Source organism: Enoplosus armatus, chromosome 2 (genome assembly GCF_043641665.1).
Source record: "Enoplosus armatus isolate fEnoArm2 chromosome 2, fEnoArm2.hap1, whole genome shotgun sequence".
NCBI classification, from domain to species: domain Eukaryota; kingdom Metazoa; phylum Chordata; class Actinopteri; order Centrarchiformes; family Enoplosidae; genus Enoplosus; species Enoplosus armatus.
The window spans coordinates 10,531,372-10,558,822 of NC_092181.1; the positions used below are offsets into that span (position 1 = coordinate 10,531,372).

The 27,451-nt window shown below is 44.6% G+C and overlaps 1 protein-coding gene across 1 annotated transcript; it reads right to left on the reverse strand.

The window, feature by feature from the left end:
* Positions 1–261: 261 nt before the first annotated feature.
* On the reverse strand, positions 262–21,684 carry zdhhc5a (zinc finger DHHC-type palmitoyltransferase 5a). Its single transcript, XM_070922017.1, has 11 exons — positions 21,223–21,684; positions 17,758–17,879; positions 12,284–12,441; positions 10,604–10,776; positions 9,748–9,850; positions 9,430–9,521; positions 8,930–9,056; positions 7,945–8,053; positions 7,680–7,789; positions 4,407–5,551; positions 262–2,652 (listed from the first exon to the last, which is right to left on the reverse strand). Exons 1-11 carry the CDS (start codon positions 21,384–21,386, stop codon positions 2,412–2,414), a joined length of 2,544 nt encoding a protein of 847 aa, XP_070778118.1. The 5' UTR covers positions 21,387–21,684; the 3' UTR covers positions 262–2,411.
* Between the last annotated feature and the right edge of the window lie 5,767 nt (positions 21,685–27,451).

Sequence of the window (27,451 nt, forward strand, 5' to 3'; positions counted from 1 at the left end):
TTTTCCCCTGCTGAACATTGTGTTACAAGTGTCCACTACATCATCACCACTTCAACCATTCAACCACCAAGGCCCCGTTCACACCTGGTATTAACATGCGTCCTGGGTGGTCCGGTCACAGGCGGACCGCCGGGAGGAGGAGGTTTGATAAAGTTTATTTAAGCTTTACAGCCAACAGCTCCAGCAGCATCTGTTGTTTTTTCCAACCTATTTCTTGTCTCATTCATTCAAGTTCATCAAATTCAGCTTAAAAACAACGTATTTTGTCTTTGCAAACTGAAATGATGTACGTTTTTATTTGCATATAGAGTGGGGAAGTGAGATCCCATCACAAGTGGCATGTAAATACCAGATGTGAACAGACGTACCTGGAGCTGTCCACCAGTCTGATTCAAAAATACAAAAAAAATAAGTTTGTATGAGCTTCTTTAATTGCATCTTGAGCACCTTCACTTACAAATGAAGTTAAATTTACATGAATTTGGAGACCAGAAGAATTTCAGCATCTAGTCTACAGTTGTAATAGTGAGACAGGGTGTTAGGGCCACTGTGAGGGGAAACCGATAGAACCCTATGACTTTATTCTCATAATGCTTTATGTGCTCAAATATTACAATGTTTCTAATAAAATGACAACTATCTTTTAATGCCTTACCTGTAAAATTCTCTATATATTACCAAATCCCTTTTTCTTTTTGAACAGTGGCCCTAATACTCTATCTAGAATAGAGACCATGTTCCTTTCTGTAGAGAACTACTGACTGAAGATGCAATCTGATGGTGAGACCGTCAAATTAAATGTCTGGGTCTCACAGATTACAGTCCTTATAGAACATATAGGACATTGCAACTCTTGCAGAGAAAACAGCAGATCAAACTGTGGCGCTTCAGCTAAAACCAATCAGAAGGGCTTCTTGTCGTACTTGCGACAACATGACCCCTTCTTTTGAGTCAATATTAAAAACTTTCATTTATCAATAGCTATATTTTCATAGAAATTCATATAAAACAATTTCAAATTAAATAGGTGACATAAAAAAACACTTGAAATTTCAAGGCAATTGCTCAAGGAATTATTTTTCTAGGGAGTATCTGCCTCATCTTAAGGACCCCGTTAATGACAAAAAGGCCAACACATGATTTCCTTGTTCACTTTAGCTTCCTCACTTCCTGTTTGTTCAAACAGACGACAGCCAAACACGGTGGCCTACAGTGGCTAGTAGTAATAGTAGTGCATGCTGCAGTCTGGTATGAACGCCACTTTAAAAAACAAAAAACAAAAAAACAAAAAAGACATCCACATTTAAAATCACATCATCCTGTACAAACATATTCACATCTAGGAATAAATCAACAGATGAATCAAAGAAACACGGAATGAGCATTTTGTTTTTTGTTTTTTTTTTTCAATGTCACATCCCTCCGTCAATTCAAAGTCAATTCACGCAACAACATTGATTTCGGGGGAGGGGGGTGTTCACAGGTCACATTCCTCCCAGCCACTGGCAGATTGCCACAGTCCAGCTAACCGCTGGATGACTGACCTCCTGTCGGGTCAACTTGTGCATTTCCATGACTTGACTCGAAGGCCGCGAACGAGACGGGAGCATGACAACAGGTTATGGAAGGGGGGGGGGGGGCTGCCTGGGCTGCGTTGCTGACTCCAAAGCGATCACACCACGCTCCATCTGGTTGGACGCCGTTATTAAAAGTAGGGTTTAACTGACGACCGGGGGGCCACGAGCTATGATATGACTTGCGTCTGATCACACATTTAGTGCTCGTCTATGGGAAAGCCCTTAACTTTGAATGGATTCTACTTTGATTTTAGTCAGAGTAGGGTTTCCGGATTTCACAGACATTGATGTTGAGATGGTGAAGTGTTAAAATATTAAACATCTGCACCAATTTTTACCTAAACGCAGCTTCAGTCCAAAAGTGCTGATATGAACCTTCGTAAAAACCTGATCCACCCCCTTTGGTGGGGATCAGACTCCTCACTGTGGCAGTGGTAATGCCTTGTATAATGTAACGCCCAGACCGGACCACGCTAGCGCCTCCTGCTGCCTACTGAGCTACAGCCAAATCATGGTTCCTGTTTGGTCCGGTGAGATCCAAAAGAATGGTCTTTCCTAGCCCAGTGCCAGTGAGTCCTCGCTTACGTCAGTGCAGGTCCTAAGAGTTATTGAGGTGGATGTCTGGAGGAAGGACAGCCCAGTACAGTTTAGCTCCACAGTCAATGAGCCAATGAGTAGTGAGACCTGGACAAAAACGGTTCAACTCATCCTCAGTTGTCCAGGTCTACAGTAGGTCAGTGGTTTCTTTTATTATGAAAAACCTCAAAGGGCAGAAAGAGCCAGCAGTATTTCCTCTTCGTCTCATTGGTCCTCAGGCTGGAGGCTGGCTGCCACTCAGACAGAAATCTCATAAGTGGTGCCTCCGACACCCGTCACCTTCTTCACCCCGCTACCCTGGGGCTTATGGGCGGGGTTCTGCATCAATGCTGAGCTGGGATAGGCCAGTCTGGGCCGGGGGGACGCGCTGACCGGGTGAGAGGGAGAGGAAGGGGCGGAGCAGGAAGAAGAGGCGGTGAAGGAGAAAGGCTTGCCGCCGTTGGTCCGACTGAGAGGTTTCATCTGGATCAGCTCATCCCTGATGTTAGAAAAAACACAAAGACAAAAAAAAGAGAATCAGTGTGATGGTTTAGGACAGGAAGTCCAGAGTCCATCTGAAGAAGAGATGGAGATCTCAGTGACATGCACGTTCAGGATTTCACCACTTCATTTGCAAACTGCTGGCACAACATGAACTACACTTTCAGACCTGTAGCTCAGTTCATCTGGTCTGGACCTGGAGACAACATTATACAGTGTCGCCTTTTAGTTCTGGTCCGGTTCGCGTTCAAACTGGCTAAAAACAAACCAAGAGGAGTAGACATGAAGTTAAACAGACTGACAGTAACTCTGTCAGTCATCCCAGGAAACCAACATGGGGAAATCTTAATTCTGGTGTACCACACCAGAACCCAGACCCAGACCAAACCAAACAGAGTTGGGTGTGAAAGCACCTTTCGCTTAAACTTAGAAATACTATTTGCAGTTGGTCTATAGCTCACTCCCCCCCACTTCCCCCAACCATCAGTCTGCATTCAGTCTGTATGTACGTACACTCTCACTACAAGGGCCATAGCTGCCATCTGGAACGTGGGATTTTTTTTGTTGCCTTTAATTGACAGAGAGATAGAGAGGAAAGGTGGGAGATAGAGAGAGGGTGTGACATGCAGCAAAGGGCCCCAGGCCGGAATCGGGCCTTTGTATATGGGACGCCTGCTCTACCAACTGAGCTAAAGGGCGCCCCCTGGAACGTGGGATTTAAAGAAGCTATTGCACAAACTACAGACTTGGGCTTTGGTGTTTTAAACCCAGAACCGTTCTACATTATTTCAAGTTGCCAGAGACAATAGTAATGGAATGGTTTGTTAACTGGAAAAGCCTGCAGGACTGTCTCCCGTACAGGAGATGCTACAGTCCCAGATGGAGCTATGTTTCTAAGTACTGTGGTAGTTTTCATGTAATGCTCAGGCTTGCTGGTGAGAAAGCTTGTATCTCAGCATGGAGGTTGAAACATATCATGTTAGATTAATATAGAAATGTTCGCTATGCTGGAGAAATTATCATATAATATTATAATAACTACTTTGAGGCAGCATGGTGGTGGCAGTGGTTAGCGCTGATTCCCGGCTCCCCCCACTGAACCCTAAGTTGCTCCCGATGGAGGCAAACACCTTGCATGGCAGCTTGGTCGCCATCGGTGTGTGAATGTGTGAGTGAGACCTGATCTGTAGTGCTTTGGGAACCAAGTCCATTTACCATTTACAACACATGCAACATTCACACTCTATACAGGTTATGATGAAGATACACAGTCAGACATGTAGTAATGTAGACATTACTGTAAAACTAAACCCTTGCAGCTGTGGAATAACAGCACGACAGGGTTGGACAGTATCATTATCAGACATTATCATATTATATAAAATCCCTTCCTCTAGCCTTCTTTCCACGGTTAAAATGGCCGCACACTTCACACACACACACACGCACATGGCCGTGTCTGGCTGGCGCTAGTCAAAAATAATGTACTGACCAAACAGAGGGTGGTAGCAAAAATGAAAACGGGCACATCACAACAACACTGTACATAGAACAGTGAGAAATGGAGACAAATGGAAGACAAGCAGAGGGAAAAGAAGGAGGAACTCACAGGAAATCTGGTAGGAGGAGGTGAGAAGGGAAGAGGAGGAGGAGCAGTCAATCAGGTAGTCAGGTTTTCAGGCGGGCAGGTGGTTTTTTTTCAAGGTTAGCAGCAAACCAATCGTCCTGACAAATGGCGAAACTCATACTCACTTCAGCGCTTGTATTCCTCCTCCTCCTCCCATCCCTCCTCCTCCTCCTCCTACCCCTGCCGCATTCGCTCCGGCTGACGCGGAGGCCTTTCGGACCAGCCGGTACTGCATTTCAGCAGCGGCGGCACTTGAGTAAGAGAGCGACTTGCCCAGAGGTGGAGGGTGCGGCGAGCGGGGAGGGTGGGTCGTGGAGGTGGTGGAGCAGCCCAGAGGGGTGTCAGTGGAGCGGGTGCGGAAGGGATAAGCGTGGTGCGGTGGTGCGTGAGGGCCGGTGAAGCGGGGAGGGCGGGAGGTGGAGGAAGAGGAGGAGGAGTGGTGGTGGTGGTGGGAGTGGTGGTGGTGATGGTGGTGGTGGTGATGGTGTGGGGGAGGCGGGGCAGAGGAGGAGGGGGGAGCTGAGGCCTGATTGGCAGGCGGGGGGAGGACACTGGGATGGGGCTCGCCCAGCAGGCGCTCCCTCTCTGGAGGAGGCGGTGGGGAGGAGGATGTGGAGGAGGAGGAGCGGTGGAGGAAGGGGTGGTGATGGTGGTGGTGGTGGTGGTGCTGAGAGGAGCGGTGGTGGTGAAGGGGGGACTGGGAGGACTGGGAGTGCATCTCAGCAACTCTCTGTTGTGACAACAGAAAGGGGGAGCTGTAGCCCCCTGCTGCCGGCGTGCAGGGTCTCCCAGAGGAAGCCTCAGGGGCCGCTGAACCCGCCGGCACTCCTTTGTCGAAATCCTCCCCACCTGCCAGTAAGCTGTCATATGACAGGCTCCCGTTGCGGGGCGGGTGGTGAGGCGGGGGCGTCTGATTGGCTAAGCTCTTGAAGCTGGCTGAGGTGGTGGTTGCCTCGGAGACATGGGCGGCGCCCGCCGAGGTGTGCGTGGAGCTGGAAGACCGCGACGCCACTCCTGATAGGACGGTGGGGTCGGAGAAGGAGGGATACGAGCGTCCGCCAAGGGAGTAGCCCGGCATGCCCCCTCCTCCCGCCTCTCTTCCGCCCTCCCTCCTCTCCCCGCCTCCTTCCCCTCCCACTCGGTCAGATGAAGTGTCCCTCCTGTCCAGGCTGGGCTGGGAGCGGAAACCGGGCTGCTGGCTGGCCTGGAGGAGGGAGGAGGTGGAGGAGGAGGAGTCCCTGGCACTGCCAACACTCTCTCCTCGACTTAACTGGAGGAAGCAGGGGGAGAAAGAGGAGGGGAGGTGATAGAGAGAGGGGGGCAGAAGAAGGGAAAAGAAACAACAAGAAGCTGAGCAAAGAAGAGTGGAGAGCTCCCTCTGGTGTTGACATAAGGGATCGACCGATTATCTGCCTGGCCAATGGCAGATTTTCAGCATTTTTAATTATTGGAACCATTATTCTATTTGCCGATAAAATAATCTAAATGCGTTACTTTGGCTTAGACGCGGCCGCCACTCTCGGTCTGCAGTCTCGCTCTATGTCCCACCCACAGCACATCTGATTGGTTACATGAGCAATGGCTAGTAATAGCTAATAAGCACTGGAGCTGCTCCAGCTTATGATCCATTTCTATGAAGGCATGCGGTCTCCTTGACTACTAATAATAGTCCTGAAAAAGGGTTAGGGTTAGTCCTAGTAGACCCAACATTTGTCTCTTTACAGGTCAGTACTGATATTGTTGGTCTTAAGCTTCATATAGCCCAATTTTTTTTAGATATTCAAGACATTATAAAGAGTCTAGACCTGCTCTATGTATGAAGTGTCATGAGAAAATTTGTTGCGATTTGGCGCTATATATATAGAATTGAACTGAATGTTGAATATGACGAAACAATGCTAAGAGGAAGGAGCAATGAAGGCTCTGCACACTTATTAACACAATATAAACTTGGCCCAAACGTGACCCAAAGCTAAACAATCATATTAGTGCTCTTTCTCCACCTTGACAAGGAGTTGCAGGGGAGTGCCAAGGTCACACAAGTCATTCATTATAATTCAGACAGAATATTCCACATGAAATTAAGAAAACAAAAAAAACAATTGAAAAATGAACAGAATTCATGTTGTTGGTACTTTAATAGGGAGTGGTGATGTGTTAGTGGGATTAAAACGTATATATATATACACTTCCTCCTTCTATCTCCAAAAGCCCACAACATAGGAAAAGAGTTAAACAAGTTGATCTTCCCATTGATTGCTCTGTATTCTGACCATAGACTGTATATAAAGATGGCCGACGCGTCTCCACTTCCTCCCACTATACATCAGCGTGATAAGAACTACCTAAAATGACAGAAACCATCTTTGGGAAACATGGTAACAATGCTAACATGGACGGGGCGGGGCTTATGACCTACACTGCAGCCTTCACTTTTGGGGAGCTGTCATGACGTCCATCTTTATATACAGTCTTATACAGTCTACGATTATGACAGTCTACTTTGTAGTATCAATAGTTGGCCTCTAACGGAGGCATAAGGAAATGTTTTCTCTATATGAGACAGCTCAGGTGACAAGAGCATGAACCAATCAAAATCAGAGATCAGAGGGTACCTGTAGGACATTACTGAAACGGACAATTGTCAAATGATGGTAAAAATTTGGCTTCTCAGCTACATGAGAACAATTTCCTCTGACGAACTCTGTCGAGAAACTACAGGAGACACATTTCCAGTCAGGGAGGAGAAAAAACTGAAAGGGAAACTAATAAAGAGATGGAAGTTGTAACAACAAACTAAAGAGAAGGAAATAAAGGAGAATCAAAAACAACAGTGATACAGAGCGCTGGACTGACAGGTGGGAGGATATTGACCAGACATGGGTACAAATACTGAGTTGAACCAACTTATCTGTCCCAATCCAGATGTATTCGGGTACAATCCTTATACTCCTGTTTTACTGTCCAAACAGTAATGCCAAGACTGATGGATCCAGTCACTGATCATTTCAAATGTATTCAAACAGTATTTCACCCACATCCACAACAAACAAAAAGGGACAGGAAGTTATACATGGAAGATAAGAGGGGGGAAAAATGCTTTTAGAACAATCACTTACTGATACTGATCAACAGAAAGCCACTGAGAAACCAAACCAAGATGGCAGACAGGAAATCAAAAGGAAAAAACAAAAACATAAAATGGAGATGCATTAGATGGAAATCAAAGAGATAAAAGAAGCAGAGGCAGGGACAAATGGAAAAAAACACACACACACAACATACTTTTTAGTACAACTGATTTTTTGTGTGTGTGTGTGTGTGTGTGTGTGTGTGTGTGTGTGTGTTAGCGTCCTGGAATATCAGCTGGCTGTCTCTCCTGTGTGTTTATGCATTACCTGGTTGGCGTAAGCGTGCGTGAGCGCTGTGTGGTTCTTGCCGGGGCTGTAGGTGGGCCTGTATTTGTACATGGTGGGGGTGGCGGGGGCTTTGTTCAGTAGACTGCACTCTGCAGGAGGGTGGGGAGAGAAAGAAGAACAGTCTCACTGTGAAATCAACGCAAGAGTCACATCTGTGTTTTTACGACAAGAGGTTCAAGACAAAGTTCACGAGCGGATGGCCGCTGAGAGTCGGAGCTGAAGCAGGGAAGTTAGAAAGCATTACCCTCTGTGTTTCCTCTGGTGATGCCGGGGTAGCGGAGCTCTGGTTTAGGAGGAGGAGGAGGCTCAGCGTCACACGACTGGCTCTCCATCATCTCCAGACTAGACTTGGACTGGAGGAGGAGAGTGGAATTGTATATTTCTAAATTGATTTTACAGAACAATTTCTGTATCATAATATACACCATTACAGGGATATAAAATTACATATACCATGATAGAACATTTTGGCTATATCACCCCCCCATATAGTATGATAATATGTGGAGACTTGCAGTCAAGCCAATTAATACAAATTCAGTCCAAAATGAGTAAGAGCTTGCAATTTTGCCCAGTTGCTGCAATATTTCTGCAATGAATTAATAAATAAATTAAATGCCAAATTGAAAGAATGCCTCTAAATGTCTCAATGAACACCATGTACCCTATAAAATAATCCATTTCAAATCCAATGTTATGAGCCCAGGCTAAAATCAATCAATCATCAACCTCAACAATTCAATGTTCCAGCATTACTGCCTGTGGGACTTTATTCCACCAAAGCAGAGCTCTTCAATTGAACGTTATAACAGTTCCTCAAAAGTGAACACAAACAATCGCAAATGACATGACAATTGCTCAGAAAAGATTCAGCAAAAAATCAATCATTTTTGGCTCCAGTGATAATAATGTTGAGTCCTGACATCGGGGCCTTTGTTATGAAGACTGTCTGGGCTGACAGATGTGGTTGTGTTGTATTTACTGACCTTACAACAACTTTTGAAACCCTTGCTACCGTCTGGACCTGCCTATATGCAAACTTAGCAAGTGCAAATTTGAATGAGAAGCACAGTAAAGTAGTTGGTGACACATAACACACGTTTACCAACAGGTGAAAGCTATTATTTTTTTCTTTAACTTGTGTAATCAAACAGAATGATGGACACCGCAGTATTTACGGGCACTTTGGTATAGTTTGTCCCTATGAGCACCGATCCTGCTGTTCTTACCCGGTGCAGGTCTCCCTGTATGCCGTTGTCCAGGATCTTTGCAGCCAGCTGGGCCTCGGTCAGCTGTGGGCGCAGAAAAGGAGGCTGCACACACACACTCTGCACACACTTCTTTCTGCCCAAATACCTGTAGAAGGACAGAGAGAGTGAGTGTCCACTAACCAGTACACCAGGACATTATGTCACAGAGAAGGTATCCTTTGACCTTTTGGGTAAAAAAATGTCATCACTTCATTGTTGTATCCCATTAAACATCTGTGTGAAATTAACCCTAACCCTAGTCATAATCACTGCATCAATTCTTGAGTTATGGCCAAAAACAATGACCAACCAAATGCTAATCAGTTCATCCTTGAGTCCAAGTGGATGTTTGTGTCAAATTAGAAGAGACTCCCTCAAGGCATTCCTGAGACATCGTGTTCACGAGAATGGGACGGACGGACAACCCTGAAAACACTTGTTTTTTTAGAACAAAAAAGGTAAAAAAAAAAAAAATGCACCTGGGTGCCAGTGAGCTGCAGAGGACATGAGAGACATTCTTCCAACAGCCATTGGTGAATGGGTTAACGCCTCCCCTGAACTTCCCTGTTACCTGGAGAAAGATAAAAAGAGCCAGAACAGAGAGACATAGTTACATAGAAAAATGAGCATTAGGATGTACAAACATTCATTCAAAGGGGAAGAGGGAGGATGGACAAAGTATAAAAGGTTGTTAAATTGTTGAAAATATATATGATTTCAGGCATGGACACTCCAAATGTGTTCTGTACATTTTCAAATATCAACTACAGGATGTCTGGGATATTTGAGTTTCCTACCTGTTCATTGGTAGTCCTGCCTCTGGCCACAAGCACTATGTGGAAACCAGTGAGGCCAGCAACAGGGATGAAGAACAGGCCTGCAACACACATTACAGCCAGCCTGAGAGCACAGGGGTGTCAAGGAATATCTCGAGACCAGGTTCAACAGATAGAAGGAGGACCATAGAGAATACTTGTGTATAATGGACAGCCTAGCCTGGTGGTGTTTGATACGTTAGGATCACCAGAATAATTAGAATTCATCATGGATCTGTTGTTCTGGACCAATCATGACCAAGCAGTTAGCACTGTCGCACGGGAGGTAGAGCTCGTTAGAGCAGGTTGAGGGTTTGATCCCCGGCTCCCCCCGTCATGTCGAAGTGTCCTCGAGCAAGACACTGAACCCTAAGTTGCTCCTGATGGAGACCAGCACCTCGTATGGCAGCTCGGTTGCCATCGATGTGTGAATGTGTGAGTGAATGGGTCAATGAGACTTAGCTGTAAAGCGCTTCGGGAACCGTGAAGGTTGAAAAGTGCTATATAAGTGTATATAAATCATTTTCCAATGATTTCAATACCTTTTTAGAACAGACATCTCTCTCAAACAGCATCTGGACCACCAGGATACAACAATGCGCTACCAAAAACAGAACTAATAAAATCATTTTAAGCCAGTTAGCAATTCCTTAATCCAGTAATGGGCAAGTTTCATTATTTGAAATTCTCCCACACTGCACTGAAATTAATCCTCTGATACGACAGTTGTTTGGTTGCTTTAGTGAAGGAGGAATTTCATTGCAGAGGTAGACAACACTGTAACTGAACAGTAGGAACAGGATGAAAAAAAGACCTAGCAAAGGCCCTTAAAGGATACGTGACGATGGCGTGCAGGCGGTCGATGTTCTGGCGATGGTAGAGGATAAAAAGCAGGCCGAAGCCGAACACAGCCATGATGTGAGCCGTCAGAGACAGGAGGAAGAGGAAGAAGTAGCGGTAGTTCCTCCTACCGATGCAGTTGTTCACCCACGGACAGTGGTGGTCGAAGTCCTACAATCATGAGGGTTAAAAGACACTGGGGTAAGAAAACCGGTACAGTGAATGGCAATTGTCAGTTATCAGAAAGTGTTGTATCATTCCTTACTTCCTGGAACAGCAGCTGCATATTTACATTTACATTATACACCCTGTGAAGTGGCATGATAACATGGGTAACTGGTCTCCATCTCTAATCTGAAGTACGACTCAAATAAGTGTGTCTATATTCTAGCCATCTCATTCCAAGCCCCATGATACTTTGCTTGAATTACGGACGCAACTTCCGGTTATTTTTGTTACCAAACCGGCATCTGCGAGAGGTGATTCTGTTGCTACTAGAGATGGCTCTATCAAGTTTTTTGGCCCCCGATCCCGATCCGAGTCCTTTAATATTGGGTATCTGCTTTACAGAGATATGCAATGTTGTATGTAGTGTTGATTAAATATGTATCTGGCACATTGAAACTGCCGGTGTAGCCTACTGACTTTGGCACACCTTGTTTTTCACGACCTACTTAATCCAAATATGTAGTCATACAAAGACGCATCACTCTGTTGGTGTTCAGCTTACAGAGTGGAGTCTTTCCTTGCACAAATGATCTTTGGCTTTAGACACAGCGTCACTTGTCATTTTAGCCAGCGAAGGGATGGTCTGCGATGGTCAGCTCAGGACATCTGTAGTTGCTACTGGCGGTAAAGCGATCGATAATACGAAACGCTCTGAGGCTTAATCGGTACTCCCATAGTAATAAGGTCAGTTGGGCAGGAGGTGAGACACAACCATGTTGTTTTTTGATTCGTCTTCTCTTGGTAGGTGATGGACAGGAACTATCCCTTTTTGTTTTTGGTTTGTGTTCCACACCGTTGTTAAGGCAAAAAATTTTGTTTAACTTGATTGTTTGTTATGCTTGTCCCTTAACAACTGATCTAATGCTAAACTTAGTTTGTAACTGCTATGTTGCATTATGTTATCATAGTGTGACACTGTGGGCTTTTTCCGAGTCAAATTCACTTTCGACTGCATTATCCTGCAACCATTAAGCAAATTTGATGGCAATAAGAGGAGACATCATGTCCACGGTGATGGATTGCTAGACTCAGTCAAGTCTCTGAAAGTTGGTTCTTAGAGCATGAAAAGAAACATGGAATGAGGGAAAGACACAAGTACTCTTGTTTTTATCCTGGTGCCAAAATCGATCATCTTCAATGACTCATATACCACAAAGAAAAGGGTCTAAGGATGTCCCAAGAGTTTTTAATGGACAGGTATCAGCTACATATAACCTGATCCTACACTTTGGGTATGCTTGCTGTCACAGGAATGGGTCGTAATAGAATTGTATCTATTACAGAAACATTTTGGATGTAATCCATCTAAAGAGGCTGTCCAACTTCTGTCCAAAGTTTCTTTCCACAATAGATCAATACTGACCTCTCTCCACCAGACACCATTAAAGGAAAGCTGTGTTAAAGGAGTCCGTATTAAATGGAAATGGTGAACGGGCGAGTGCGAGCACACCTCGACACAGTTGTCACAGACGGAGCAGTGGGAGCACCGTGGCGGCCTATAGAAGCGGCAGGTTGAACACCACTTCATCCTGACCTGGATCCCTCTGATCTCCACCGTCTTGTAGAGGGGAGCGCGGAAATCATCCTCCTTGTCCTCGTCCTCCTCGGCTGCAGAGACGAGAACAGAAGACACACGCATGATCGCGTGACCACAATGACCATGAGTACATTTTCTCATTACAAATTGTGGCACAGTTCACCCCCAGCAGGAGATCATTGCTTTGTGCAAAATATGATGATACCAATATCCTGCTCGTACACTTGGATATCCTTTACCCTGTCTTCTCCTATTCTAGATCAACTACAGGTCAATTCATTAATTAGTCAGTCAATTAGCCGTTGTTATAGATCAGTTAATGGGACGGCTGTGAGCTCTGACTCAAACCAAATCAAATTTGGAACTGTCGGCATCAAGCCCTCCCCTCACCAATACAGCGAGAATCTGCCCGTTTGACACAAGCAGAGAAGTTTTACATCTAATACTTTGGTCTCCAACGATCTGTAAATGGCCAAACCAAAATGTTAAAAGTCCATAATCAAGATTTAGTTCTCTCCTCAGGTCTCGCTATCTCCAACCCTGTGATTGAAGATTTTCACCTCCCTGATCACAGTGTAGGGCTGCCCAATTATAGCCAAAATGATAATCATGATTATTTTGATCAATATTGAGATCACGACTATTCAATGAGGTAACGTTTGCAATGTTATTCTTCTTGGCCTTCATGCATTCAATGTACTGCAGTTTGTGGTGTTTTTTAGCTGGTTGAACAAGTTAGTTGCGTTGCTTTGCGGCGCAGACACAAGTCTCACGCACTCTTTGCATGATTTGTTCTTGCTTCACATCACTTGCCTTTCCGAAATACACTGCTCAAAAAATGAAGGGAACACTTAATCATCACAATATATCACCAAGTCAATTAAACTTCAGGGATATCAATCTGTCCAGTTAGGAAGCATAAGCAATTGTGAATCAATTTCACTTGTTTTGGTGCAAATGAAATTGACAACAGGCGCACTGGTGAGGCAACAGCAAGACAACACCCAAAAAGGGAATGGTTTTGCAGATCTGTGTCAGATCGATCTCAGTTTGTACATGTTAATGATGAATCCTCCATGTACGCCAAAGTCAGTCATGGAGTTCCACAAGGTTCTGTGCTTGGACCAATACTATTCACCTTATATACGCTCCCTTTAGGGGATATTATTAGAAAACACTCCATACATTTTCATTGCTATGCGGATGATACCCAGCTATATTTATCGATCAAGCCAGAAGAACCTCATCAGTTAGCCAAGCTTCAAGCATGCCTCAAGGACATAAAGACCTGGATGACCTGTAATTATCTGATGTTGAACTCAGACAAGACAGAAGTTATTGTTCTTGGCCCTGAACACCTCAGAAACACAGTATCTAAGGATATTGTTACCCTAGATGGCATTGCCCTGGCCTCCAGCGCCACTGTGAGGAATCTCGGAGTATTCTTTGACCAGGACATGTCCCACGTAAAACAAACTTCAAGGACTGCCTTCTTTCACCTCCGTAACATTGCAAAAATCAGGAAGATCCTGTCTCAAACAGATGCAGAAAAATTAGTCCATGCATTTGTCACGTCTAGGCTGGATTATTGCAATTCCTTATTATCAGGCTGTCCCACTAAGTCCCTGAGGACTCTCCAGCTGATCCAGAATGCTGCGGCACGTGTACTGACAGGAACCAGGAAAAGAGATCATATTTCTCCTGTATTAGCTTCGCTGCACTGGCTCCCTGTAAAATCTAGAATAGAGTTTAAAATCCTCCTCCTGACTTACAAAGCTCTTACTGGTCAGGCACCATCATATCTTAAAGAGCTCATAGTACCCTATTACCCCACTAGAGCACTCCGCTCCCAGAATGCAGGGTTGCTTGTGGTTCCTAGAGTCTCCAAAAGCAGAACAGGAGCCAGAGCCTTCAGCTATCAAGCTCCTCTCCTGTGGAATCGGCTCCCAGTTTGGATCCGGGAGGCAGACACACTCTCTACTTTTAAGAGTAGGCTTAAAACTTTGCTTTTTCATAACGCTTATAGTTAAGGGCTGGCTCAGGCCTGCCTGGACCAGCCCCCTAGTTATGCTGCTATAGGCCTACACTGCTGGGGGACTTCCCATGATGCACTGAGCTTTCCTCCTCTCCCTCTTCATCTTTGCACATTCATCACAGTCCAATGCATGTTACTAACTTTATTTCTTCCCCGGAGTTTCTTTGTGCTTTCTCGTCTTGCAGGTTGCTGTGGATCGTGGTCCTGTTATGCCTGGGTGCTGCTGCCATGGGCCTGCCTGACTCACTACAGTTATTATGTTTAGTCGTAGTTCTGTTACTATTAAAGCTGCTATTATTAATCTCAGCTAGTATTACAGCTGTAACTACTATTATCAGTCATATTTCCAGTATTATTATAATTATAGCTGCTATTTCTACTGCTAGTGCTGCCATACATCTCTGCCTATCTGTCTGTCTGTCTATCTGTGTCTCTACGTCTATCTCTCTCTCTGTCTCTTTCTGTCTGTCTCTCCCCCTCTCTCTCTCTCCCTCCCTCTCTCTCTCTCTCTCTCCCTCCCTCTCTCTCTCTCTCCCTCCCTCTCTCTCTCTCTCTCTCTCTCTCTCTCAAACCCAACCAGTCAAAGCAGATGACCGCCCACCTAGAGTCTGGTTCTGCTCGAGGTTTCTGCCTCTTAAAAGGAAGTTTTTCCTTGCCACTGTCGCCAAAGTGCTTGCTCATGGTGGGAACTGTTGGGTCTCTGTAATAACATTATAAAGAGTCGGTCTAGACCTGCTCTATTTTGTAAAGTGTCATGAGATGACTTTTGTTGTGATTTGGCGCTATATAAATAAAATTGAATTGAATTGAAATTGAATAGATGGTGGCCACAGACAATTTCTCTCTCGTTCCTGACTGATTCTTCTCTAGTTCTGTGTTTTGCTAGTGTCCTTGTCACTACTGGTAGCATGAGGAGGTACCTGCAGCCCATTCAGGTTGCACAGGTAGTCCAGCTCCTCCAGGATGGCACATCCATACGTGCCATCGGAAGAAGGTTTGCTGTGTCTACCAGCACAGTCTCAAGAGCATGGAGGAGATATCAGGAGATGGGCCGTTACACGAGGAGAGCTGGACAGGGCCGTAGAAGGGCATCATCCCAGCAGCAGGACCGGTATCTGCTCCTTTCTGCGAGGAGGAACAGGAGGAGCACTGCCAGAGCCCTACAAAATGACCTCCAGCGGGCTACTGGTGTGCATGTTTCTGACCAAACTGTCAGAAACAGACTCCATGAGGGTGGCATGAGGGCCCGACGTCCTCTCGTGGGACCTGTGTTCACAGCCCAGCACCGTGCAGCTCGATTGGTATTCGCCAGAGAACACCAGAATTGGCAGGTCCGCCATTGGCGCCCCGTTCTCTTCACAGATGAGAGCAGGTTCACACTGAGCACACGTGACAGATGTGAAAGAGTCTGGAGATGCCGTGGTGAACGTTATGCTGCCTGCAACATCAGCCAGCATGACCGGTTTGGTGGTGGGTCAGTGATAGTCTGGGGAGGCATATCCTTGGAGGGTCGCAGAGACCTCCACGTGCTAGCCAACGGTACCGTGACTGCTATTAGGTCCCGGGATGAAATCCTCAGAGTATTGTCAGACCTTACACTGGTGCAGTGAGCCCTGGGTTCCTCCTGGTGCAGAACAATGTGTAAGCAGTTCCTGGATGATGAAGGCATTGATGCCATTGACTGGCCCTCACGTTCCCCAGACCTGAAACCAATTGAGAACCTCTGGGACATTATTTATCGGTGCATCCAATGCCGCCAAGTAGCGTCACAGACTTTCCAGGAGCTCACTGATGCCCTGATCCAGGTCTGGGAGGAGATCCCCCAGGACACCATCCACTGTCTCATCAGGGGCATGCCCAGTTGTCGGGAGTGCATACAGGCACGTGGGAGCCATACACACTACTGAGTCACATTATGAGTTGCCGTGATGAAAGTTGAATCAGCCTGTGATTTCATTTTACTTTGATTTTCAGTGTGATTTTGAATCCAGCCATCAATCGGTTGATGATTTTGGTTTCCATTGACCGTTGTTATGTGATTTTGTTCTCAATAAATTACACAATATACAGTAAGATTTTGAACTTGAATATGTATTTTGTATAGAGATCCGATGTGTGATTTAAGTGTTACCCTAGGTTTTTTGAGCAGTGTACTTCCAAACAACATGATGATGATCCGTTTTGAGGGACAAGCTCTGCGCCTTCTGCTCCAGACATCCAAAAAACAGCTGTTGCACTGGTCAAAACTAAAAAACATGAGCCTCTGGCCTCACCGTGATTGATAACAATAGAGAAATAAGGAGAGCGTGCGGAAGGCCAGAGGGGAGGTGGAAGAGTGAGAAATTGCAGATCTCATTTCAAATTCTGAAGGATCTCTTGGATAAATACCAGCTGGCTGTCGAAATTGCCAGGGCCCAACGTTTCACTGATCTTATTGACAAAAACTGTCATAATCCCAGGGTACTATTTAGTGTGTTAAGCTCTGTCACCTCCACTCCCACCTCCTGCTTACAAGCACCTGTCTCTAAATGTGAGGAGCTCCAAAACTTTTTTTAATACACAAAGTCCTTGACATCAGAGCTAGTATTAGTATATCTGTAAATAGTTTGACTCGTAACTGCTCCGTCCTCCTGCAGCCTTTGACATATTCCATTCTTATTCCCAGATTAAAACTAATGGGCGGGGGTCTATGGTTCTGCCTCAAACTGGTTTTCATCATGTTTATCCAACAGGTCTTTCAGTGACTCTATTAGCAAGTCATCTTCTTTCTCAGCCTCAGTCTTGCTTATCCTGTCTTCAACTAGCTTAGAATGCAGTAGCAAGTTTAGAGCTTTAACAAGGTCAAAAAAGAGGGAGCACATTACTCCCATTCTTCTTCTCCCTCCCCACACTGGCTGCCTGTTAGCCGCAGGTTTGATTTTAAAATCCTTACTACAAAGTGTTAAATGGTCTCGCCCCCCTCTTACATCACAGAACTCCTATTCTCATATCACACTGTGTCTGTCCCGAGATCCAGGATTTAAGTGTTATGGGGAAAGGATTCTCTTCCAGCTCAGATGTTTCCCCTGAAGTCTCTGTAGGTTTGTGTTGTCATTAAATTTTGGATCAACTGTGTTGTGTGTAAAGTGCTGTATAAACTAAGTTTGAGGCCCTGACAGGAAGTCATCTTTGTGCGTGGATGAGCAAGAAATGTAAACACTTTGAAGATGAAGCCGATGACAGTGACATTTTGCAACAACAGCAATGTAAACACGCCGCAGACAGTATTTAGTGGCCTATTTGGCCTAATTTAGTGGCCCAAATGAACAGCATCGCACACACATATGGTACATTCAGCGATCCATGTACTCACCTCTCGGGAAGATGCCGGGGTCCATGAATGTGGCCATACAGAAGTTGGCCAAAACGAACAGGAAGATGACTCCATTGTAGATGGGCACAGCTACTGAGAAACGCTCCGACAGCCACGGACACCTGGAACATTGAACAGAGAAGACGGTGCACCTATCACTAAGACAAAGAACAAGATCAAGGTTCAGTCACATTATATGATTCAGTGGTAATGACAGTGAGATAGGATGATTCAAAGTGAGCTGAATCTTTGGTCGAGGATGAGGCTGGCGGGTGTCTCCATTTTTCTTATTGTCAACAAATCCCATGAAAAGACCAAACCCAACGATGAGTTAGTACGTCTCTAAATACTCTGACTCTCCTACCCTGTCTGTGGCACTCAGCCACCCGCCCATTGGTTCCCACTGAAGACGCTGTAGTCTTTAAACGAACGCTACTCAAACAGGAGGAAATTGTGGCATTTGTTGGGGACTATTTTCAGTGGCAGATTAACCATTTGGAGCTCTAGTGAGTATTTGGGGCAGCAGGATGATGTGTGTGGGATTGGGTCAAAATAAACTACAATGTGTGTGTGTTCATGGTAATGAAGGAACAACAGCTGTGGCTCACTGGTGTGTTTTTAATAGTTTTTGGTGCAACAATTGAGCTCTGTGGCACAGCAACAACAATACCTGTTCTTAGTAGAATACATTTGTTGACTTGGTCTTTTTATGGGACCAGATCTATCCTTTATCTCCATCCACTGACTCACTTTCAGACATGGTGACTCCTTTACGGTTTAAAATTACATACCCATAGAAACGAAAAAATGAAAACAATTTAACAACAAAACAATTAAATAAGAATCAACCCATTGGTTACCCCACAGCCTTAACCCAAACGACATTCGACAGAAAAACCACGGCATCCACTCCAGAATTTTGTGATCTTGTGATACAAAAAAAAAAAACAACTACAAAACTATCTAATCACCATGTTGCATCTTGTTAGCTAGCAAGCTAGTCACGACCCCCTGGGATCAATAAAGTATTTGTGATTCTGAAAACTACCTAGAGGTGCTCCAACCTGGCAACCCCTCACGAAATAGTCCAAATGACCAACAACAAAGACATTTTTGGAATAAATAAACATGTGGGCTGATATTTAGTTGTGGCTAACCATTTTTTTGTATTTAAAAAAATAAAGTCCATATTCACGCTAATTATATTTTCCCAAATAAAAGTGACAAGCCAACATATCAAAATGAATTACAACCACAAACAATTACAAACCTACAGAGGTTTCTTTATTTGGTTTTTTTGCGTTGTTCCCTCATTTTTCAGATAGTTATCATCGGGGTGTGTGTGCAGTGAGGTATTTATTTACTAATGAGAAAATAAAGAGGGAATGTGTGAGCGACTGCGGCGATACAAACACTCCCAGACTGAGGGAGAAACAGTGAGACGGGATGATGGGCTTTTGTCAGGGTGACAGATGTTGGCCTATTTTCTCCTCACTAATCTGAAGCACAGTGCCGACTACCCACCACACTGACCACACACACACACACACACAGACACACAGACAACATTTTCTCACATTTTCACACACAAATACACACACAGACAGGCAGGCACACGCCAACACACACACACACACCTGTCAATCTGACTTTCATACATGTCGTTTTCTCACACTCACTGCCATTTTCTTTTTGCCCTTCTCACGCTCACGCTCTCTGACAAACACACCCACACAAACCCACCGCAGAGTGAAGTGTCAGTAGGATTAGTGATGTCTAAAACACCATTGACTTAGCATTCTGTCAGAAACACTCACAGGGCAAAGAAGGTGTTGTTTACACAGCTGCTGTTTTAACTTTATTTTTATTTTTTACTCCTCTGCATCTCAGCAAGTGAAATATCTGGTCTGTTGGGGGGCATCCTAGGTGTCCTAGGGGTTAAGTCATGAACTACAACGTCCCTGGTTTAGGTCCGGCTTAGGGCTCTGTTCACCACTGTCCCAAACTGTCCCGAAAGAAATGCTGGCTTGTCCCAATTAGAATGGCAGTTTCTTTAATTAAAAGGTGATGCAATGATAAAACATCACAGAAATGATTACATTATAAATTAGCTAGCATTTTATTCAGACATTTCGTCATCTTTTCCGCTGTGCATTCTGCAGTGTGGCCGCCAGAGACACCAGAAAGCCCACCGCCACTTTGGGACGCCGTTTTAACTGCCCGACAGCCGCAGCGGGTATACTGCTGTGTGTGTCGGTGTGTGTGACAGAGTGAGCTCTCTCGAATTGTGTACTCTATTGCCATTCTACATTGACAACTTCTTCAGAGATTAACGTTACAGTTAAATCAGCATTATTTTGTCAAGAACGTTTGGGTGGAATTTTACACACAGGAAAAAGTGTAGAATGCACGACAGACAAGTCGAATTTAAAGAGCACTACAGCTCTACTGCTGCTATCAAATAAGGCAAACTATTAATAAACTATTCATCTTACTCAACTACTTAATTAAATCTCATCCAGCTGAGTGGGTTCTTCAAAACGCAGCTTGAGGTTCGATTTGTTAGGTGCACATGAATAGAGTCCCAATCGCGATCAGCTCTAATATGATTAGTTTGGTGCTGATTATGTGATTGTGCTCGAGATTGGCTGCTGTGTCACTATGGCTACAGACAGGACATCTCTGCTGCAGCTTTATGGTAGTTCATTTAAAGCTGATGAACCACCTTCAAAACATTCTACCTATGCAATAAAAACCTGTGGAAATCTCTCAGTAAAAGGATTCAACTTTGATATATATAAATAAATGTACTTATGATTTATGACCATGACTCAGATTTAACTACAATTGCTTTGACTGTATAGAAATGCATCATTTCATACATTTTAAGTGTTCAAACGACAAACCATGTAACAAACCCATCAAAATGTCATGTTTTCTGGTCCCATTAGTCTGAGTACTGTGGCCGAGTAGTATTTGTTTAGCTGATGGTACCCCAGGCTCTGCTGTACAAATTGAATTTCATTATATAGCCTATTTACCATGTCTAGATATTTGAGTCTTTATTGAGAAAATTAAATAGTGATAAATACACAGACAGATTTTGATGATTTCTCAATGACGTGTATCACCATTTCTCTATGAATTCCCCAAAGGAAAGGATGGAGTTCAAATTCAAAAGTGATCCAGCTTATTGTGAACAAGCCTGGTTTGAATTGGGAGCAGTGGTACAAGCTGTAAACACAACATTGACATAGTCCTCAATTGATAGAATGCGGCTTTAAGGACGTTTACCTCTGAAAACAATCAAGGTTCATATCAAATAATCACTAATCTAATCAAGTGATAACCTATATTGCATTTGTTATGATATATTTGTCTGTTTGTGAGATGAAACGGTGATGCCGTTGTGGCTTATTAACAGGCCTGTGTGTGCGTGCGAGATACTGCACTGCAGCCACTTACGTGAAGCAGAAGAAGAGCGTGGTGGAGCCAACGAGGAAGAACGTGGCTGCAGACACCGGGACATAGCGGGAGGGCCGCAGGGGCCTGCTGGGCGGGACCACGGCATGGGGGAGGGGTGACGAGGACGGACCCCGTCCTCCGCTCTTACTGCTGCCACCTGGCATCACTTCCTGTGTGTATCTGTTCAGCGACTGCTATGCCGCGGGATTTGTCATTCAGGGCTAAATGTAGTGTTAGGTGTGTGGAGTGGATTTGTAGTTTTGGGGGGTAGAAATGATGGGTTGGCAAAATGGAAAAAAAAATGGGGGGATAGGTGAGGGCTTCCTCTTTCACGTGGAAAAGAAGAAAACACTCCTCTGCATCACCACGCTGAGATGGGAGGAGGAGGAGCGAGTGCTTGTTTTCTTAGGTCAATCCTGATCTACTGTGTGTGTGTGAGAGAGAGATTAAAAGAAGCTTACAAGTCACTCTGCTGCAAAAGCCTTGTTTTCCTGTCAGCCACAAAAACGGGTGGGCGGGCGGGATCGACAAATAAGCCACAGATTGTAAAGAGGAAGAGGTGTCCGGACAGCTATCTCACAGGGTTGGGAGAGATAAGTACACAACACTAGTTGGACTCTAACTCAACATGTCAATCAATTACAAATGCTAGAGAGCTAATAGAAAGCGATCATTCTTACAGGTTTCTTCCCATGAGAGCAAAATCAGTCTAAAAAGGAGAAAATCTGCGTGTTGTATAGCAAGGTGAATAAAGGCTTGGCAAAAATCATGATAATAGTGCAATTAAAAAAAACATGGCTGTTATTTAAAAAAAAAAAGTATTTGGACCCTTCTGTCAAAACACAATAATTTAGCTCTTACGTGATATGATCAAAACAAAGCTAAAATGATGACGCCTGATGTGAACTGGCCCTGTTTGATTTGATTGGTCTAGAAATGGGGGTTTAGTGAGGTACAAGAGTTGACAGAGGTAGATGCGTTTTTGGTGGGAGACGCACTTACAGGATGGAGCAAAAAAAACAAAAAAAAACAAGAACAGCAGCAAGAAATGAAATGAGGCTGAAAAGGAAAGAGAAAATGGAGAGGAGAGCTTTGAAAAGAAATCTAGGATGATAATCCGACTTGGCTTTTTAGGTACCTTCCTCTGCGACTTTCTTCAGTTTGGAAAAAAGTGCAGGAAGAGACCTAAATTGGAAATGGGCTGTTTGTGGCTACGTCTGTGCAGGCAAAAATGTACGGAGATTCCTATTTACTTCAATGTAAAAGTTTTAAGCACCCGGAGATCAGCAGTCTGGGGCAGCTGTAGCAATGTGAGAAAAAAGTCTTGTAAATAAAAAATGACAACCCCCCCCCCCCCCGCTCTGTTAAGAGGAGGAGACAATCTGCATTCAGTCCAGGACTCGTATTAGAAACAACAGTCTGTAAGCGGGCCAGTGGAGTAGCCTGGTTTTCCTGTGTTGGGGCATCCCTAAACCCCGCCGGTGGCCACTTCAAACCACCTCACCTGCCAGCCGCACCAGGGATGTGATTGGAAGACAGAAAGCAGGAAGTGAAGGTGTGATTCTTTCCAAAACATCTGAGGGAAAATCCAGTGGAACATCCATTAGTATCCATGTAAAGAAAATATTTGAGGAGAGGTAGAATGATCTGCAGCGCTGGGGGTTGCGTGTGAATAGATGATGGTAGTATCTCATATAGCAGCCAGCAATGGCAACATAGAACTCAGTTCCCCCACTGGTCTCCTTGTTCCATGGTGTTAGTGGACGACCGTGCCTGTTTGTTACGTAACCGTCGGTCTCCCAGCTGCAGGCCGTTTTCTTCTTTGCCCTCTTTTCCGGGCACTTCCAGGGCCTTCCCTCTGCTTCCTTCCCCAGAGGAGAGCACTGAGGCTTGGATAACAACCTCCCGCCACAATCCCTCGGAGGATAAAGCCTCTTCAGAGCAACGTTGTAAAGATTACCTCGACGACAACGTGAAAAACTGTGGCTTTTATGTGTCGAGGACAGAGACTCCTCGGGCCATTTGTGTCTTGAGGTTTTTCAGGTTTGAAGTATTCTTCTCCAACCGCGAAGACAGGATGCAAGCGAGATTTCCCCCATCTAGTGCTGACCGGTGGCCTCCTCGTTTGTGATGTGGATGGCACAACAAGAAGAATAGTATCAAATATCAACTTCAACAGGTCGTCCTCAGCCGCCTAACAAGTGAATCCAGTGTGACGGTTGGTCAGGACGCTGCACCTACAATGGAACGTCAGAAAGAAAGGGTTGGTTAAAAGAGCAGATAGTCCAGTACACAGACATTTATTTTACACAGCACTTACAGGTACTGTATTTTAGAGGTTTTGTCCACTCTCCCTACAACAATAAGGGACATTGAACCCACACAGTTTAATAAAAAGTCTGGTATGTGATCATAATATTGTGTTTTCTATCTTGATAACAATACTAGGGGAAACACTAAATCCTTAAGACACCTCTTGTTAAAAGTGTCCACCGCAGGAATTTTCCCAGGGGACCATTCAGGGAACCAGGGATTGAATTCAGTTCCTGTAGAACAGTTGTTGTGTAGAAAAACAGTCCCTGCTCCGGGGTTAGCACTTCAAGGTGGTTTAGAAACTATCCAGGGCCGAACGTCACCAACTACTACAACTATTATACTATACTATACTATACTGCATATACTTATTTACAAATAAGGAAGTACTGGGCGCCACTAGTGTCAATATTAGGACGAGGGGCACACATTTTGTTTAAAATGTTAGTTAAAAACAAAAGTTATGTTGTCGGCTTCTTGACTAGTTAAAAAACGTGAGATAAAGAGATAGGGGGGGGGGGGTGGCAAAGAGAAAAAATGAGTGAGGGACAGAAACGAGACTTGATTTGCTGATAGTTACATGGCGGTCACACTCTAAAGCAGAAATAAAAACACTAAGTAGATTGTCTCCTGTGACAGAGACACCGTGATGTCCTTTTCCACCTCTGCGTGTCTCCTTTTTATTCATTCATTGCATCCATTAAAAAAAACAGCAGAGTCACACAACAGTAAATACAAGGAAGAACACAGTGGCTGCATTGTGTTTCCTCATGTGAAAATTACGTTTTTGATTCATCACAGGTCTAAATTAGTCTAATTTTCCTGTTTCTTCAGATGCAGTGAAACGCTTTGGTGGAAAAGGGGCCATCACTCAGTAGCTGTCTTTCATAAGGAACGAATATGTTCATTTGCTGTTCTTACTGGGGGTACAGGACTTACTACGAAAAGTACAGTAAGCCAAAGTTGTACCGGGAAGTGTGATTGACATTTATCCCAGACAGGCGATCATTTTACCATTTACCACTGCAGATATATCAGCATCGGTGCACGTGTTGGCCGATAAGTATAAGAAATTACAGTACGGAAATGCCAGGCTAAGTTTGAGGGAATTTAGAAAGGGCATCCCTATTACGGAGTTTGTCTACCAGAAGCACCGACAAGCGACTGTAAAATGTTCCGCTTAGTATGCACCTTGGTCACTACAATAAAAACAATTACAATGAATGGATGAAGGGATTCATAATTCATCATTCAAAAATCACTATTAACCATCGGTTAAGTATAGGTCGGCTGCACTGAGCAAGATAAATGGTAAACGGACTTCACTTAGGCCTATGTAGCGCTTTTCAACCTTAACAGTTCCAAGAGTGCTTTACAGATCTGGACTCATTCACACATTCACTCACCGATGGCGACCGAGCTGCCATGCATGGTGGTGGGCTCCATCGGGAGCAACTTAGTGTCTTGCTCAAGGACACTTCAACATGTGGATGGGGGAGTTGGGGATCAAACCCCCCCAACCAGCTCTACCTCCCGTGTGAAAGTGTTAACCACTGCACCACCGCTCAGATTAATGCATGCAAGGCTGCATCCCGTGCGTGTTCAGGGCCTGTGTTGAGCAGAGTCGGTGAACTGGACATCAACACCTCCCTCTGCAACTGGATACTAGATTTCCGAACCAACAGACCCCAGTTTGTTGGGTTAAACAACCACATCTCGTCAACCCTCATCCTGAACACCACCGTCTGAACACAGGGCTGTGTGCTGAGACCTCTCCTCTACGACTCCACGCCTGTACATGGTTCCAATACAATGAAGAGCCAACAACAATGTGGCCCTCAACACCAAGAAGACCAAAAATCTCATTGTGGACTTCAGAAAGACCAAAGGCAAGACACACACACACATCCATGTATCATCTGGACAGAGGCCCAAGCGTGTCTCCGGCTTTCCCAAGTTTCTGGGAGGCTTACCAGCATCTCTTCTTCTTGAGGAGACTGAAGAAAATCACATCTGTAACTGCTCTGTCACTGTCACTGCGGAGGGTGGTAAAAACTACCCAACACATCACGATACTCAACTCAATACGGTCAATAACAAGAACATTTTTGCTCTGCAGGACCAAAGTTTCAGTAAAGCTCCCACCTGCCTCTCCCCACTCTCTTCAATTCATCACAGAGCACTCGCAGCTCAGTGGCTTAACCAGAGAAAGCTGTTTGCTGAAACAAAGACAGGCAGAGACACAGTCCCTGCACACAGTTGTTCACTTCATGGACTCAATCCATAGGCAGATGAGTGCACCTGTTCAAGCAAGGTGTGATTGATGGACCTGTCTTCCTGCACTTAATCTATTACTGCTGCCCCATTCGTCAGCATTAATTGCTCTCGCCCTCTCTTTTTCTCTCTGTTTCCACGTGTATTGATGTTCATGGTGATGTTACGCACCTTTCAAACTCTACCAAGTCATGGAAAACAAATAAAATCTCCTCTGACAGCAGGTCTATAGCCCAATTAGTGTACCCTGTGTCCAACATTGAGACACACTCAATGTCTCCAGTAGGGTTGCGATTAATGACCATTTTCATCATCTGTTCTTCATAAATAATTCAGTTAATTCAGAGACACTCTCGTCAAGGAATTTACCTTTTTTTTTTTAGAAGTGGTTACCCAGTTAGATTTGGCAGAAAAAACTTCATGGCATAATGGTCATGTTTCTGAAGTTCAAACCCAAAATAGTTTACCTCAACTACTCACATGCGGAACAGAAATTGCAGAGCATGAGTTTTACCTGGAACGCTTTGACATTCTGTCTGTATCTGTATCTACTTCGCCTGTCATACACTACCTCACTATTTATTGTGAATGTTTAAGTGCAAAACATTATTTCTGATTCCGATTCTGACATTGCACCAGTTGTTGTCTGTCAGCTGTAGCATGCTAGTCGGCTTAGCCAGGTTGGTCAAGCTCATGGCAAACACAAACAAGAGTCGCTTCAAACATGACATTTACAACTGTACCATCAATGTGAATGCGAGTCCTCCTCCCCACAGTGTTCAGGCAGCCTCTCACTGCAGAGTCGGACCGTGACAAAGTAATAACTAATTCTACAGGAGCGTTTATCACTGCAGATATGAGACCGTAGTCGGCCGTAGAGAAGAGAGAATTTAAGCATTTGGTGAAAGTGCTTGAGCTCCGCTACAATGTGCCTTCACATGTGCATGTTAGACAGTCCGTTGTTCCTGCCCTGTATAAACCTGCAGGTGTTCAGGAAGTATCAACAGGTCAGTCTTACAATGGAGCATTAGTGAATAGTAGAGAGAGTAACAGCTACTTGTTTATTACCCAATATTTGACTAAACTTGGCAGGCTGTCAAAATGGGCCATGTTAGGCTAACATATTCATAACTCTACCAAATGGATTCTTTACCTTATTAAGTGCTCTCAATTCACTCAAATCTATATTGCAGTGGAAATCTCAACATAAACAGGATTATTTGTTTTTCATCAAGCTCCAGGAAGATAAGATTATTCCTCCTAGATGAGTTATTTCCTCATTTAATCGTTAGTCCTTTCCATGTGATCTGACCAATACTCCGATCTAAAACACTGTGCGTCCACTCCATAAGGCAAAATATCTACCCTCCCATGCTGTAAATGCTAGAAAATCCCCAGTCACAATGGCACCTTCTTGCATCTAAAAAGGAGCTTACAGCACTGCCAGTACTTACACACACACATAAATACTGGGTGTGTATGGCCCGCTGCAGTCACGGCAGCGTTGTACCAACAGCAGTTAAGAGCCTCTGTGTATGCACTAAACTAGCAAAATGATGGTTTTTACCCACAGTCTAATGGGTACCCAGCAACCTAATTCCTGACCACGAGTATCCAATTTGGGATTGCCATTTCAATCGAA

Excerpts from the sequence above, each read along its gene's own strand:
- zdhhc5a (XM_070922017.1), bottom strand. The coding sequence starts at position 21,386 with ATGCCAGGTGGCAGCAGTAAGAGCGGAGGACGGGGTCCGTCCTCGTCA. Across the intron at positions 10,777-12,283 it reads TCTGTGACAACTGTGTCGAG|GACTTCGACCACCACTGTCC; the intron begins GTGTGCTCGCAC and ends TCATGATTGTAG. Across the intron at positions 2,653-4,406 it reads GGAGGAATACAAGCGCTGAA|GGATGAGCTGATCCAGATGA; the intron begins GTGAGTATGAGT and ends TTCTAACATCAG.